General features: G+C 42.0%; 1 protein-coding gene across 4 annotated transcripts in view; it reads right to left on the minus strand.

Moving 5' to 3' along the window:
• lhfpl7 (LHFPL tetraspan subfamily member 7) overlaps positions 1-17,064 on the minus strand; it is a 110,412-nt gene extending 93,348 nt beyond the window's left edge. For 2 of the 4 annotated variants that reach the window (XM_030068037.1, XM_030068040.1), the window contains exons 1-2: positions 16,973-17,033; positions 15,146-15,526 (exon numbers count right to left, since the gene is read on the minus strand). In XM_030068037.1, coding sequence (XP_029923897.1) covers positions 15,146-15,478 — 333 coding nt within the window. In that variant the 5' untranslated portion in view covers positions 15,479-15,526; positions 16,973-17,033. Of the gene's footprint in view, positions 1-15,145; positions 15,710-16,972 lie in introns of those variants that run through there. The other 2 variants (XM_030068039.1, XM_030068038.1) reach the window with 2 other exon arrangements.
• Positions 17,065-17,666: the final 602 nt, after the last annotated feature.

The raw sequence follows: 17,666 nt of genomic DNA on the forward strand, positions 1-17,666 counted from the left end.
GCCACAAAAGCCTTTTCTCTCCCTTGTCTCCTGTCTCCCTCTCTCCCTCTCCCACATCCCTACTTTCCCTCCCTCCGCTCTCAATTAAATGGTAGTTAATGTCCTGAAGGGGGGCAGTCACGGGGTCAGCACAGAGGATAAAATAACTGCTTCCAAAACTTCCAAACACCACCCCCTCTCCCTTCTCTTCTCTCGCGCTGTGGTTCATAATAGATCACAATAGCGGATTGGATCAGACAGGAGGATCAAATAGCCGGTTTGAAGTGTACAGAATTTCTCACACCCTGGTTTAATGATGACATCCTTAGAGTCGGGCAAGAGGTTTCTTCAGCTCTATTAATGGGCTGCTGGCGATGGTGGTGGAAAAGGGAGGGGGGGATGCAGTCAAAAGAGAGGAACCCCAGGCAAAGTTTCTCCTTTCTCCTCTCTCTCAATAGATGCTGTAATTGAATTATAGCGCAACCGATACTTTTCTGTCCAACCACCCCTCCTCCCCATTCCCTTCAAAATAATTTGTCTTGTTTTGTCCCTGGCTTTGAGGCAGATGCTAATAACAAATGTAGAAAAAAAAAAGCACGGTGTTTGAATTTGATATTAAGTGTTTATGAATTCAGGAAGAGTGAGGGTGGAGGGAGAGGAAGATAAAATAATGAAAATTGGGTGGATAACTGTAAATCAGTGTGAATGCTCATTAGAATAAACCCATGTTTGGCATACTGACAAACAGCAGAGCATAACCAGGATACAAAGAGGCCCAATTCAGAAATTATGGTTGATCTTTTTTACATCAAACACTCAGCACTGCAGGAGAGAGAGCTGAGGGAAGAGCACAAGATGAGAGGATGAGCGAGCATGAGAGAAAATGTAGGAGAGAGGGAGGGGCACTTTTCCTTTTCAAAGTGAAAAAGAAATACTGTATTCTCTCAGGTTGCTGCTATACAAACCCCATTTCTGATATCAGAAGCTCTGCTCTGACTGCAGGTGTCTTAGCTCTGTTTAGCTATGGTGAAGCTCTCTTTGTTTGTCATTTTGGTTCTTACACAAATTCTCTTTGCCTCTGTATATAACAAAAAAAATAAATAAATTAAAAAAAAAAAAAAAAAAATATATATATATATATATATATATATATATATGATCAGTGGCTTACATTAATGGTGAAAGCTCACCACTGTTCAAACTACTTGAATTGCCTTAATTGAAAAAAGTCAAATATCAGTATACTTCAAAAGCAGATTTGAACTAGATTATTATTTTTTTACAGGGGAAATATGGGTTTATGGGAACTGTTCCACAGAGAATTTCATACGAGCATTTGCCCAGGAGAAGATTAACAATTTCCCTCAAATACTACAAAACATCATGATCTACAGCTGCATTTGCCTGTTGGCCATCAAACAAATCATACATTATTACATTTGAGAGATGTCACTCCAAACTGGGCTGCAATCATAAGATGACTTTGTGTTTGCTGACTAACACCAGGTAATTTGCATGGGGCTTTTTCAAATTTGCGGCAAGGCTGAACAATATGGTTAAAATAATACTGCATCTTTGACAGCTAATACAACTGCAGTATGACTCACAGTTTTAGTGGAAATAATTTTTGCATGATAATTTTTATTTTCACCAGGAAAAACACTATTAGAATGATGATAATGTGATTTTGCTGGTTTTGTAAGCAAACATGTTTTCATGCATCTGGAGAATATGATTTGTAGGCCAGAGCATCTGTCTTGCACCACAATACTTAACTCACATAATTCACATTGTACCTTCATCAAAAACATATGGCCATTTTTAAATTAAATTAATTGTTCAGTCCTATTTTCTCGACTTTTAAAGCTTATGAGCATTGCAGATTCTGTTTGTAATAATTATCATTACAGCAGCTCCTCCAGAATAAACAAATCCAGTTTGAATAGGGCTAAAGTATCACAGACAGAAAAGTTACAGGGTGCGAATATGTCTAGCTGCCACAGCCTCTTCTATCTGTGATAGAGATGTTGAGGGTTAAGAGAGTGTGTAGGCATCAGCGGAGGCTGCCATTCAGCATACCTCTCACACACTCTAGCCAAACTCTCACAGCCCAGCTAGCTCTTGCATTTATGCATGATCTGCACTACCGCTGGTCCCAAGTGCACCTTTCATAATTCATGCGTACTATACGGTAGCAGCTGGAAATGCTACTATATCTGCCTCCACCACTCTGTTTGATTTCATCAGCTACTCAGCCTGGTTAGGCCACAGCATGGTCATCTATGGTACATTCATATATAGCAAACTCTCTGACCCCAAACATGAAAACATGCAGCTGTACATACATTTAAAGAAGTTTCAAATGACTCAAAGATCTTTGGTTTGAAAGAGAAAATCAAAACCAACTGTACATTTTCCAACCAGTAACCACGTTTCTACTGTTTATTGAAGGTAGGGCACTGGTCCATTAATAACTGGTGCAGCTTTCATAGATCTCTCTGCTGCCTATGCCACAGTTCAGCACTGTACCATGGTCAAGAAACAGTGACCTCGACTTGCCTTCAACAATAGGAACCTCAAAGACCAGCTGAACGAGCAAATGGAAAGCCCAAAAGAATGGCCTACCATAAAGTAGCAATAAAGTAGCAACCCCCCCCCCCCAACATATACACAAAACGACAAGCAATTACCCCCATACCATACAATACCAACAATTCATCCACACAGATAACTTCTGTATCACGACCCAACAAAAGGACTTACAGAAGATTCTGTCTGTCCTTGAAAGTGCCCTCCAGGAGATGTCAAGCTGTTACAAGAACAAACTCCTGAAACCCAGCCCATCAAAAACCCAACAATGCAGCTTCCATTTTAGAAACTGAGATGTGAAAAAAGAACGTCTCATGGGATGACCACAAACTCTCCAAACATCCCTATGCTGTGTATCTCTGTGTGACATTCGACAAGACACTGAAGAAACTCACTTTCAAGAACCATCTTAAGAACACAAAAGCCAAGGTAAATATCCACAATAACATCCTACACAAACTAGTGAGCTCAAAGTGGGGCACAGATCCATCAATAGTATGTGCAGCTGCCAAAGCACTGTGTTTCTCCACAGCCGACTATACCTGCTCAAACTGAAGCCAGTCATGTCACATCAGACTGGTCGACACAGCTTTAAATGACCCCTGTCGCATTATCAAGGATGCATCAGGACAACCCCTATTACATGCATCTATGTTCTAGCTGCCATCACTCCTGCTGACATCAGATGGTCCATTATTGCCAAAGATGAACACAGAACACAGGAGTATGACATCAGGCACCCTCTGCATGTCCATGCAGCACCTCTACACAGGCTGAGATCCAGAACCAGCTTTGTACAGATGGTCCTCCCTCTTCAGATGGCCGAACAAGAAGCAAGGACCAACATCAGGCAAGGTGATGATGCCCAAGCTCTTGAATGGCTGGACAAAGGAATTACACCCACTGAATGCCTTGGTGGTGTTCATGACCTTGAAAAGGCAAACTTGAAGTCTCTGTAGAGCTGGAGAGGTAGAGCTGTGGAGTTGGGGAGGTGCAAAGCAGTGATGAAAGCCTGGAACTACACAACAGAAGACACATGCAGCTGTGGATCAGTGCAGACGATGCCCCACTTGCTGGAATGTGCCGATGCTCCCCAGTGAAGCCCAGAATGACATTTGAGACTGCAACAGACTCAAAAAGAAAAAGACTGGTCCATCTGAGTATCAGTTTTTCTGCTGGTGAAAAAAACTATTCAAGAATCTTCCTTTAAGATTAGAGTCCATTTTGAAATTGAATGGGCGGGAGGTAGTGCTACACAGGACTAAATGAAATGTGTTGCGATAGTTGGAACGTGGTTGCATCAGTCTAGTGGTAAAATAACTTTCTAATGTTAGAAAGAACATCTGCTGCATTTCAAGAAGCCCAGAGTCTGGCCTAAATTGGAACACTGTGGGAATGATGTAATTCAGTGATGTAACAACATGCTGTGCAGATGATGATGGTTTATCATTAAGCAGGAGGTCACTAATTAGTCTCAGTTACCTCATACGCTGTGTTAAGTTTTGTGCATTCGTTTGGGAATATTAATGGGTTTATCTTGTGTTTAACCATTAATTGAACAATCGTTGATTATAATTAATTATCTCATGGTATAAGCTCAGTGCAAATAGAAGAAAGAATCTTCTAGATCTAAAACTGTGAGTACAGAATTGAGTCTATGGTAGCTACTGTGGATACCAGTTGTTTGAAATAGGAGTTATCACTTAATGGGCATAAGTACAAAAACTTCAGAATTCATGTGGCTATCTGTAAGACAAGTCAAAAGTGTGAAGATGAACACCTCTTAAACCCCAGGTTCGTCACTGCTTCATGGCTGAGCTTTGTTCAAACCTTAAAACCTAGCAGAGATCCTAAGGTTTCCAAATTTACTAAATATGATCTGCTGAATTACAGGGAAATGTGTGTAAAATGATGCACCAGACATAGATACTTGCTGTTCTATATAATGCTGCAGCCATAAAACAATGGCATCTTGAGTTTGCATATTTCACTAAATTTGAGTGTGATGTAGCTTTAATGAAGTGTGCAACCAGCAGATATATGTATGTGTATTAGTGTACTGTGCAATATGGAAGCAAATTATGTTTCTAATAAATATGCTTGTAAATATTTCGATATGGTGTTAAATTATGAACCTGAAAATGTAGCCATTCCACCTGGGCACTATCTAATATTTTCTTTCTTTCCTTCATTCTTTGTCTGCAGAGCTACAGCATCAACTTCTTCTATTGGTCATGACAGGAAATTATCTTCTGAGTCAGAAGCATTTCTTTTTCCCTCTGTAAACTAATTTCAACAAGCAATTTGTCTGGGCAATTTCATGAAATGATAAAAACACTTCTTTAGTGCATTTATGAAACTGAAAACAATACTTAACAAAGTTCAAGCAAGTTGCATTTAAAAAGGGGACAAGTAATAGTATACTGTGAACCTGGCCATGGCTTAAAAATGATTGATAAAAGAAACCAACAACTTCAAGTTAAATGCAGAATCCTATATTTGAAAACTGAATTGAAATTGTAACCATGTTACATTTAAAAGAAATGCAACCAATAAAAACAAAACATGTGAGCTGACGTAGTTTCTCAACACAGGAGCCTGGAAACAACTTCTGTCCACTGCCTACTAGTTTCAATTATTATGTCTTCTATGAACGCTGTCAGTCATACTGTCAAAAGCCCCCACAAAAAAATTAGAAAATCAGATTCAACATTGCAATTCTCTGCTGCCCAATATGAGGGTTTTACTGTACCCATAATTAAGATTTTTGACAGGAATTATTGCCCCCAGCAGCTGCTAATTATTTAATTCCTGACACTGCACTCTTGCTTCCGGCCATGGATGACAAGCAAATGATCATTAATATAGACCAAATTGCCCACGAGCTTAGGGGTGACACACTGTATTTCAAGACTATTTCAGCAGCATTTCCCTTTAAATAACTCTAAATAAGTCTACACACAAGGGACTCGTGGATTTTCGGCTCTGAAGCTGTGCAACTCACACATGGGATTCAGCAAAGAAGTTTCTGTTTGGGAGCTTTGGCTCGATCCCAAGAGTTTTGTGTTTTGATGTTTCCAGATACGCTGGAAACAAAAAAGTGGAGCAGTAAAAACTATATCTAGACACAGCAGAAAGGCGCAATGAATTGAGATGATTCCATTAAAAAGACACACTAGTATGTATTGCTCTTAAAGGAAATAACTGTATGTTAGCTTTGAAACATGTATTGGTGGTAGATTTACCGTATTAAAGCAAGAAAATGTTCACTCCTGCCATGCCGAGCTCTATTACCCGCGACCCCTGTGCTTTGACTACTGATGGAGACCGGCTCGCACAGCTACAACCAGCTTCGATGCATCAAGTCGAGTGAGCCATCATTTATGTTAAAAAATGGAGGAAGGCTCCCTGTTAAATCAATACATAAACTACCCGCAGGATCCACAATGAAGGCGGGGGAAGTGACAGTTCGCTTAACAAATGGACAGCGGCCTCCCAGAGTACGCTGACTCAGCATGTTCCCCAGCGAAGGAAACAGCGCTCGCTCGCTTGCCCCGCCCCTCCCCTTCCTCTATTAGTCAGACAGCTAGCTGGGTCTACCTGGGAATTGCTGATCAGGGGGTCTTAAATATCACAAAAGCAAAGAGTATAATTCATAAGAGAGATCGACGCTCACAGCTTTCATCGCATTTTCCTGCTGCTGGGAATTCAGCCAGCAGTTGAATAAACATTCCCTGTCGATATATCACTTTTCGTGGCCACCAGTGGCTTTGGCAGTGCGCATCATCGGCACGCAGGTTTTGCTGTGTCAAGCGCTGTGCTGCAGTTGAGGGTATCAAAAGTCAGATGAAAACAAAAAAGGGGAGAAAATGATCATATACTGCAGGTATCATCCATCCATCAAGGATGATCAGATCATAAATCTCCATCCATCTCAGACAGACTGATTTCCACTCTGTCTCACCTCTAGATGGTTATAAAATGCAGATCAACCTGTTTCCCTCTTTCTTCCTCTCCATCTCTCTCGGCCACCTGTTCTATCCATCATCCAGACAGCTGTTCCCCCACACATTCAATTCCTCACCCTTATGCGGTACTAACCTCTTGACCCTCTGCGCCTGCTGACACACTCCCCCAAAGACAGCCAGCACACACCCCAAATCCCACACCTAGGAATTACACAAAAGCCTTAGCCTCACACAATAACATGAGCAGAATAAGATTTAGATTGGATTGCCCTGAGGTGGCTGCAAACCAGGAAGGCTGCACCCCAGACAAGAGCACTGTGTTGTACAAACTAGGGATCAACCGTTTTTTGAAGGCTAGTGGCAATATCTGTAAATATGACCACTTTCCTGCCAAAAAAAAAAAAAAAAAAAAAAATCAAAATAGTATTTTTCACAAAACATTGCTCTTGGCAGGGTGGAAAAGCCTCTCTAAACCCAAACAACAATGAATAAATCCAAAAAAATAAATAATAATGACACTATTCGAACATAACTGTGTGCAATCCAATCAAAATGTCAAATTAATAAGCAATGTTGACCAACACAAACATAAAAATGTCAAGTAAACTTGTATTCAGTGTGTAGTTAAAGATCAGTATATCCTGATCCATCAACACACCGTTATATTGGCCTGGGAGCATACCAGTGTACCCTCAGCCGCAGTGCCACAGTGCCAATGATCTAAACTCTTGACTTAAAGTTTTATATTTGTTATTTTAATCAGTATGTGTAGTGAGACATAAAATGTTTTCTGAGAAATAAAAAATACTTAACTTGTTTACAGAAGTTAATAAGTACTTATAACAATTTAATATTCTGTTTTAAAAGATATTTTAGCTCTTCTGCTTTATTCAACAGTTACAGTAGCGAGAGACAGGAAAAGCAGGGGAGAGAGAGGGGATGACATGCAGCAAAGGGCCTGGGTTCAGCTACTGGGGCGCCCTAACAAATTAATATCTTGTTACAACCACTTACTAAACACAAGCGTAACCTTTTACCCTAACCCTAACCAACACAGGGCTGGGAGAACATAGAGCTGAGAGAACATAGGGCCTAATTTAGAGGTGAATTCATTTTTTAGGGTCTGAGGAAACACGGGATTTAACTGGTTTAAAACAACTGCAGTGGACATGACAAACTGGATTCAACTGGCTTTACATACCTGTTTAAAATCATAATTTCTGAGCTACGCCAAAAGAAAAGGCTTAATTTTTGGCTTTGTAAAAAAGTATAAACAGAAGCGTAGTGCCATCCAAATGGTGCATTCATCCCTAAATCTATCATTCTATATACGCACTGCCTACCATTAATTTTGCCAGCAGTCAGAAGGTGGCCTTGAAGTAAACATGCGCTGTATGATAATAAGCCAGCAAACCACATTTCACGCAAGGTTTGCTGTCAAAGGACCTAACATCTATCTCCCCCTCCAGTTCCAGGGCCTTCTGCCACGGTGCACTGTAGATTTTGTAATGAGTCTATTTATGGTACCTGGTAAGTCAAGGTGAACAGACAGCCAAACACAAAATACCACTACGCATCAGGCTAAGCCTGAGGCCAAGGATATGTTTGTCTCATAAAGCAGGAGCTGTATGCTTTGCTGGGCAGCATGCCATCACCAGCACAGGCAGATGATGTGTTGCTCTGCTCCGAAGGCACCTGGGAGGAAAAGATGGTGGTAAAACACGACTGTTGACCTCCCCGCATCTCCCCTGTTCTCTCTCTCACCCAGCCTGCACTCCACGCTCTTTCTTCTCTTTTGTTTTTTCATGATAAGAGCAGGAGAAACAAGAGGCTGGGGTAAAGGTCAGTGGAAAGCACCAGGGCTGGCAGCGGTAAGGTTACAGGTGGAATTCACTTTACAGCATAAGCTGATAAGAAACAGAGCTTAGTTTATTGCTGTGTGGGAATGCAGGATGGGTCCTTTGTACTGTGGATGGGGAAGGTTTTAGGTGGAAATAGCTTTGCTTTTGCAGAGGTGCTGTGCTATATTTTGTATTGTTTCTGTTTTTTGGATGTAACAATAAAGGCACTTTTATTGTAATGACTTGTTGGGTCTACCTCTTTCATTTTTTCTTTTTTCCTCCCTCTCTATTCCCCAACGTCCCTCAGCTATCACTCCCTGAACCCCTAATTACCGTATTAGTGCTGACATGGACAGCCACTGTAAATCACATCACTGTCTCTTCTGATCACACTTGGGTGCATGTGTGAAAGCATGTTTTTGTGTGTGCGTGCGTGTGTGTGTATGTGTGTGCAAGCATCACATCGCCTTGCCTCTTTTCATCCCACAAAGTGCATGTGAGTGCATATGTGAATGTGGCATGTGTGTATAAGTGGGTTCGTGTGGGTACATCTCATCACTTTGTCTCGTCTAATCACACTTGTTTGTGCGTGTGTGAGTGTGTGGGTAGCAAACATGCCTATGTAACAAGAACATGAAGCTCTCAACAGAATGAGGTCAGCAGGGGAATGCAGCCAGACAAGGTTCTCTCACTCTCTCTCCCTCCCAGCATCTATTTACTGGTCCAGTCTGCCTTTGTCTCTCATAGAAACGGGGCAGCCCATTCCCCACGGGGGCACAGGAATACAACACGTGCATTAGACTCCATAACATCATTTATACCAGGCAGACATACAACTGCCTTTCACCACAGAGGTTCCCTATTAACATTAAGGGGAGAAGCTAAGAAAGAGAGAGAAAGAGAAAGAGAAAGAGAAAGAGAAAGAGAAAGAGAAAGAGAAGGAGAGAGAGCAAGAGAGAGGCAGAGTCTGAACACAGGGTTTACAGCTGTAGTAAATCTAAGAAGCGACTCAAGTCTGCACCAAGGACGAAACGACGGCTTTCGATTCAGTTGACAGCTTGCAGTCCTCTGCTAGTCCTGCTGCTTCTCTACTGGAAGGCACAGCTGAACCGGTGTATATCTCAGCAAGTGACAGGGAATCCATTGACTCCCTGGCTGCTCGAGGTGTATACTGGGGAAGCAGGTGGGAGCAGTTTGGTCATGTTGGACCTTTTAGCTCCAGTGGTGGAACCCAGAGGACAGCGCTTCATTTTTCTCTTATGTTGCTCACAAGGATAAAGGGCAGGCTCACTGGTGAATCCCTGGGTGAACTTGCTCTCTGCAGAGGGCACACCATCATGTTCTGGTTGACGCGGTACGTATCATACGTACTGAAAAATAAATATTTAACTACAGTGCATTCACTCTATTCTGCTGTGAACTCATGCATTGGCCACTGCAACAGTGTGCCACTCTTTCAGGATTTCAGGCTGTGCTTTGGGACATCAGGACCAAAAACATATGGAGAGATGAAAAGGAACTTCTTTGGCTAAAAAAAATTGCCTAATTTGAGAAGGTCTATCAATGTCTATCTGCAATTAATAAATTAATTTAAAAACCTTAGTATTTTGAACAGACGAAGACACTGACAGTCATATTAATCACTGTCTTATTATTGTGTCAAAATACAAGTGTGATATCTTAACTTAACTTACAGCATTTCTGTTCCCCTCGTGATTTGGCTCTTGTTGGTCTTACTGTGAAATTGAAATGCTGATTAATTTCTGCTAGTTACCTGCTCTATGCTCCAGAGTTTGACTGTGCAAAGAGTGGAGTGTAAAGTGAGGCACACGAGTATGTGACAATCATTTTACTCTCAAAGTTTACAGCCTGTGTTTGCACAGAAAATGTGGTTAAAATATAATACTATTACCCTACAGTCTGAGGTATTATATTACCCATTGTAAAATATTCTCTGTAACTACAATATGTCCTTTCACAGTTTAAAATACAATGTATTTTTAAAAAACAGACATAAAATTAGGCCTGTAATATTTTTTCTGTAGCTAAAACTTGGCAGTGAGTGATAAAATGAAGAGGAACACTCGACCTTTATAAGGCTTTGGCATCATTTTGCAAGTTATGGAGTATATTTTCTTGTAAAACAGCAATTTCATATCCACAGATGCATACAATATACTATAATTTAAGAGAAACGTGATTTTTTTTGTACCGTTTGTGATTCTTCCACAGCAAATCCTTCTGTGCATATTGAAATTAATGAAAGAGGACAAAGACAAAAGCTGTCTGTGCCAGCCACAAAAGGATCATAAATGAATTCCATTAAAGGAGTTATCTATCTGCTCCAAACAAGTTCTGGCTCACTGAGTGGTGAAATGACATTTAGAGAGTCTTGCAGGGTTTATATATAAGCGTGGCTCATGTGTAGCTAGCAATTAGGCACTGTAAAAAGGACATCTCAAATAACTCCTATGACTCATCTTCTTGGCAAGCACACATGGTAGAGACAACATGGGGCATTTTTTTTTTTTTTTTTTTTTTGTATTTTCTGTGCCATAGGCATGTCAATGCAAGGTGATCCCATCCTTTTCCAAAACCTGGAATCTCAGCCTTGTCATGTTGCCATTTTCTGGAAAGACAGACAAAAGATGAGGATGGATTCAGACATTTTCCAATCAGTGTTCCTGGAGGCCGGCCATGACTCCAGCTACAACACGACCTTGACAATCAGTGGGCATGTACTGTATGACAAGCACAAACACAAATGACACCACAGAAAACACAAACACATACACTCAAGGAGAACACACAAATCCACAATTCCATAATTTCCTTTCCCACACACACACACGCACACACACACTTTCATGTGTCGGTGCTACTACAGGGGCCAAGCTAATCCAGCTCTAGTGTTTAGTGCTGTGGAGCAGCTGGAAGCACATAAGCTGTTAACAAGTTAAAGTGAAAATGTTTTCTGGCAGGCGAGCGGCTCCCTCCTCCTCCTTCACACTTTACCTAGCAGCAGGTCACAGTACACCTCCTCCACTAACACATCCAACCTGGCAAACCACCACTGCGGCACAAATACACACTCTGCACTCATACACGCACATGCATGCACTGACGTTTGCACATGCACGCTTGTGCTCACGTATGCACACACACAAACATCCTTCACACACGATGCTAAGTCTGCTCTGATGGAAAATTACACAACCCAGCAGCACAGTATGAAGAAATAACCAGAAGTAATACAAGGAATAATTCATGTTCAAAGCACTCTGCTGAAGAAACTGTTTTCAGGAGCTTTACTTGTTACTTTAACTGATATGCTATTATAATGAGCTTAATATGTGCTGGATGGTGCTGTGTCACATGGATGGTGCTGTGTTACGGCCGTAACTGTTTTCCTTTTATTTCTCTATGGAAAGCACTTTTATGGATCATGGATTAGCACATACTTGTTTGCCACCTTCCTCTAACTCTCAATGGAGTGTGTGTGTGTGTGTGTGTGTGTGTGTGTGTCTAAGTGGCAGCAGTGCTCCTGCCAGCCATGGCTACAGCCTGGCGACGGCCCACAGCACTGGGCCCCTGAGTGCCAGCAGTGCTGGATGGCAGCGCAGACCAAGCAAAAGCTTTTGACAACATGGAGAGAGAACAGAAAACCCCACACAAACTAAAACACAAGTAGGCCAGTCTCCCAGGGAGCCCTCCTCCTGTCCTGCCCTGTCCCATACTGCTCTGTCCTATCCTGCTGCGTCCTGTCCTATCCTGTATTATTCTGTCCCGTCCGGTCTTATTCCTATCTTGTCCTGTCCCTTCCCATCCTGTCCAGAATTCAGTCCTGAATTATTCTGTTTTGTCCTGCCCTGTCCTGTATTATTCTGTCCTGTCCTGTCTGGTTATGTCCTGTGCTGTCCTGTTCTGTCCTGTCTTGTTTTTCCCTATCATGTCCTGTCCTGTGCAGTTATGTCCTGTGCTGTTCCTGTGCTATCCTGTCCTGTCCAGTGCTATATTATTCTGTCCTCTCACGTCCTGTCTTGTCCTTTCCTGTTCTGTCCTGTCCTTTCTTTTAGTGTCCTGTCCAGTCTTGTTCTGTCCTGTCCTGTACTGCCCTGTGCCACTTAGCCCTGTATTATTCTGCCCTGTCCTGTCCTGTGCTGCACTGTCCTGTCCTGTCCTGCCTTGTCCTATACAATCCTATATTATTCTGTCCTGTCCTGTCCTGTCTTGTTCTTCCCTGTCTTGTGCTATTTTTTCTTGTCCTGTCCTATAATGCCCTATCATGTCTTGTATTATCTTGTCCTGTCCAGTTCTATGTTATTCTGTCATCACATGTCCTGTCTTGTCCCGTTCTGTTCTGTCCCTCCTGTCCTTTCCTGTGCTGCCCTGTCCTGTTTTGTCCTGTCCTGTCCTGTCATACCCTGTCCTGTGCCATCCTGTTCAGTCCTCTACTATTCTGCCCTGCCCTGTCCTATACACGCTTCCTCTCTGATGTAGACCAACACACCCCATGCCTTCTGCTCCAATACAAACACAGAGTAGGATACACACTTATTTCTGCTCAGCCACGTGTATCTGTGTATGTGCACTGTATGTGTGTGTTTGTGTGTGCGGGTATACACATACAGCAGATATCCAGGTGTAATATATGCATCCATGTTGCAAATGTAAGCACATACAGGGGTATGTTTGTGTGTGGGGGGATTGTTGACTAGTGGAGTTGCTTGCAAAAAATATCAGGCATCAGCAAAATCATGTGCACATCAGTGAGGAGTGGTAGAGTAATAAAGTAGCTTTGATGGAATCTTAATGGCCCCTTCACCTTTATTAATGGCTACAGGAGAAGGATCTTGTGCTTGAGTTCTCTGCTGTAATAACACATGTAGCTCTGAGCACAGAAGCACCTCCATCAGCCTCTTGCTCACTAACAGACAGGCTGAGTGCTCGGCTGACTGAGTGACTGTATAGCTCAATCATAACTGGAAGATTAACATCAAATTAACATCAAACACAAGGAATAGTGCAACTGACAAACCCTAAGTTCAGTAGAGAACACAGCTGATGTTTCATGTAAATCAGACTCATCATATACAGATATAATTCATATTTCCAAACTGCTGCATTTCTTTCACTGTATTGCACATATGACTGTCTCTGCAGTCTCATCACCTGTACTTATCTATAGAAAGAAAAATGTTGTATTCTTCCCTCAACACAGATCCCCTGGTGCTAAAATCACACATGCAGCCACTTATTAATATCTCTCTTTCAAATGCTAATTTTCCTTCATACATAAATCATAACTCCAGAGGTAGCTGGTATACTATAGCAGGGTTTTTTTTTTTAGAGGTTGTTGGTGGGATGGGGGGTCCAACAAGCCTGCTAGCTGTAATAAAGAATGAAAAGATCCCACAACTTGCATGAATACTAAGCAGCCCACATACTAGTCCTCTCAAGGAGCCTGCTACTTTGCTCCAGTTTTGGGAGTTTCAGACAAACTCACAAACTCTATTTGATTGTGCCTTAACCAGTGCTTCAGAGTGGAGTCTGTCATATACAGTAAAGGTAACTAAAGACAAGCTTCCTATTATTTGGTTAAATTTGGTTAAGTACCTAATCTTTTTCATGTAAAGAACTGCCAAATAGTTCCACATTAGGCCACTAACTCCCATTTGATAGGGCTTTTCCTGAGGCATCCCCATCTATGTAGGTGTTTGGCTATGACTTATAAGTGTTTACACTACAGATTTCCATTCCCATACATTCTCTCACTAACTTCAAAGGAGTGAAATAAAAGTGAAATGACTGCTAGCAGAGGCCCCTATTCAGCAAGCTACCTGCCACCCTGATGCCACTGCCACAATCACTTCAGCAACTTTGATGTGTGTCTAGCATGCTGTGCTACAGATGCTGCACCGCATGATACACTACCAGATCACTGAATGTGTTCTTTTGATTGAAATGCACAGCATTATCCCCCAAATGCCTAAGAAGTTGATTGAGGAGGAAAGTCAGTATAAAGCAATTTTATAGCAATGTTATTCAAGTTACTGTGGCACATATGGTATATACAGCTATGCATCAATAAACCTTGAGCAATGGCAATCCCTGCATTTTATATTGTTTAACACCAAAATGGCAAACTAACTACCAGTATCAATACATCAGCCAAGGGTTTGAAGACAAAATTGCAGAGTAATAGCTGGTTAGTTAATGCTATAGTTTGAAAAGGGCCTTTATCCTGTACTGAAAAATAAGCCATCCATCAAAACAGGTCACTGAATACAAGAATTGATTCTTAAAATCTTGATTCTCCTAAAAGATAAATGACAAAATCTGACAAAGGGACAGACTTCAACGATGTCAATCAACTTGTTTCAATCAGTTACTGTAAAATCAAGTACTGTGATTTTTGCAGCGATGTTGACACTTGTTTCTTGAAATTGCATCGGCAACAAATGGAATTTCCTAACACACTGACAGATCTGTTTCACTGTAGATTTAAGATTCAATGACATGTTGAGAGGGACAGTGTTTTGGCAGTGTGAACACTCCCCTGCTGATGCAATTCATGGCCTCTGAACACATACTGAATCTGTCAGTTTGGCTTTATCCTTCTTTTCCATTCTAATAACAGAAATTACAGCATCCTATCTGACCTGACTCAGGTGTGATGCACGACCTCAGTGCCTTATCCACCCTGCCCTGCCCACTTGACACCCCATGCTTAAATCCAGATGTGACGGACGTTGGGTTGGTCTGTACCTGCCACGAGCTGGAGGGGATCTCGGCGAATTTTCCCAGTCCCCCGAAGGTGTAGCATCTGTACATATGATCCAGAGACTCTGAGCAGTGCCACAGCAAGCCGAAGCTCACAGAGTCCTTGTTATTGTTCCTCAGCTGGTCCTTGACAATCCAGGCAGGAGATATGAAGCTGAAGCTGCAGACGGCGACCAGAGCGGAGGAGAGCAGCACCCAGAAGCAGCCCACACAGCTGAACATCCTGGCAGCTTGGGGCAAGAAGCCCGCAGACAGACCCAGATCAATCCCAAGCCCGGCTTCTTCTTCTTTCTTCTCCCGAAGCAGGAGTGAATGCATTGGAGCTCACGCACCTTCAGAGACTTCAACTTCAGCTCCCGACCAGAACTACATCAGCAAAAATAGACAAGCAGTCAATTTGATATCCGCAGCGGCAGCCCTATGTGTGTGTGTGTGTGTGTGTGTGTGTGTGTGTGTGTAAGTGTGTGTGGATGTGTGTGTGTATAAATGAGATAATGAGTGTGTCCAGAACATCGGGTCTGGAAAAAAATAAAATAATTAAAAACAACGTCCCAAAAAAACTCAGAAGGCAGAAGGGATTAATCTAATTTTAAAAAATCGATTCAAGCCATCCACGCGTCCACTCAGGCTGAAAAACTGCCCAAATCTGGCACATACACACAAGATATTTGTCACACCCAAAACTGGGATGCGCAATTGTCATTCCCGTACTGCTGGCGGAGCAGTTTATTCCCAGATGAGTGACAAGTCCGGGACTGACGGCTGCCGCTGCTCTCCGCCGTGCGTCTTGAGATACTTGGTTTGCCTCCACACGGACAAGTGTGCACTTTGCGTTTTAGTAATAGTGCGCCTGGTCCGTCATCAAGCCAGCCACAATTAAAAATACTGCTTCCGGATGCAACTTTCAAAATAAAAACCCATAACTGATAAAGGCACTGCAATAGCGGGGTGGCCGCAAAACAAGAAATAAGTTGATTGCACTTCAGTGAAATGAACCATAAATGATAAGAGTTAGACGGTTCCAGGGCCAAATCTAATAAAATGTGGCAAATCACACGTGGTGCCTCCACATTTGACATTTGGCATATCATTCAAATGCACAGTATACTGAAATCACCCATAGGCTGTGTTGTTATGGGCATGTAAACCTTTTGAAACAGCCTGTACAAATTACATTGGCTGATAAAGTCTATTAGGGCATGACATGTATGCCCTATCCAACTCTCAGCTTCAGGATTTGATAAGTTTGCAGGATTGGTGGGAACTGGTCATAGATCTCACTGAAATAAAAAACATGTTGGCCATTTTTACGTATCAATTATCATGTAAGCAGGCCTTAAACGGATGTGTTTGGTTAAGACTTAGTCAAAGTTTTGCAGTTTCAAACGCAACCTAGACGATGAATGTGACAAATTGAGACTGCATTGAAAATTGAGACTAAAAGCTCATCTGCAAGCCCGACTGAGCTCACACTGGTCCTTCCTGAAGGGCATTAAAATCATATTAGGCTGATTTAGGCTTAGTGGGTTCATGTAGTGTGAAGTAGCCCAAAGCATAGATTCAAGTCAAGTAGTCCTTTGACAACCAATGGGGAGGTTAGCTAAAACAAACAAACAAACAAACAAACAAACACACACACAAACAGATTTAACGAACCGGAACAGAAGCTGCTTTTAGCATCAACTCTCACTCAAGTCGATTTTAATTAGCGGTGATGTTAACGTGTGCCTCTTTTCGGGTCTATGATAAGCTAAATTTTTTGACACCCCGTTTTATGTACGCTTATTCTGAATGTAGGAATCACGGCTTTACCGGAATCGTACATGTTGTGTCTGGCTAACTTGACGCTACGTGCATCTGGGCGCTCCGGTCCCTCTCCTGACCGCGACACCGGGCGTTTAGAGAAGCCAAACCCTCAAACTAAAGCCGTATCACCTCCATAAAAGCAACGAAAACAAAACGATTACAGAAAAATGTAATGAAAACAACACTGAAAATGTTCAGTCAATTCTATTAAAACCTGTTTAATGCCATTTTTCCGCCTACCAATATCGTTCTTACACATTACTAAACAAAAAGGTTGCTAAGCGACACATAAGTAAGCAGTGCGCGCGTCGATGTTCTGTTGGCGTATTGATATTGCTTTTATTAAGTGTTAATCGGTCACAGGTGCGTATCAAGCAGTTGTTTTAACTACGGCTTCGAATGTCTCAGCCAATCAGAACTAAGGACCAGGACTTAGTTTTATAAAGAGGCACTACTGCAGGCAGGTGGGTGTCGTCCTGTCTAATTTTTGGTATAGCCGCTGTTTTTTGATATAGGTGAGAGGGTAAATAATAAGATAATAATAATAACTGTGATAGATGTCACAGGCTTCAAATTAAAATCTGTCAGCGTATCTGAGTGCAAATCTGTGCCTGCTTTTAAATACTAGCCGGGCAAAGCGCACAGGTTAATACCGGTATGTATTCATGATCTCTGAAAATGATTTAAAAATGCTTTATAT

The sequence above is a fragment of the Myripristis murdjan genome, chromosome 14, assembly GCF_902150065.1.
Source record: "Myripristis murdjan chromosome 14, fMyrMur1.1, whole genome shotgun sequence".
Taxonomy (NCBI): Eukaryota; Metazoa; Chordata; class Actinopteri; order Holocentriformes; family Holocentridae; genus Myripristis; species Myripristis murdjan.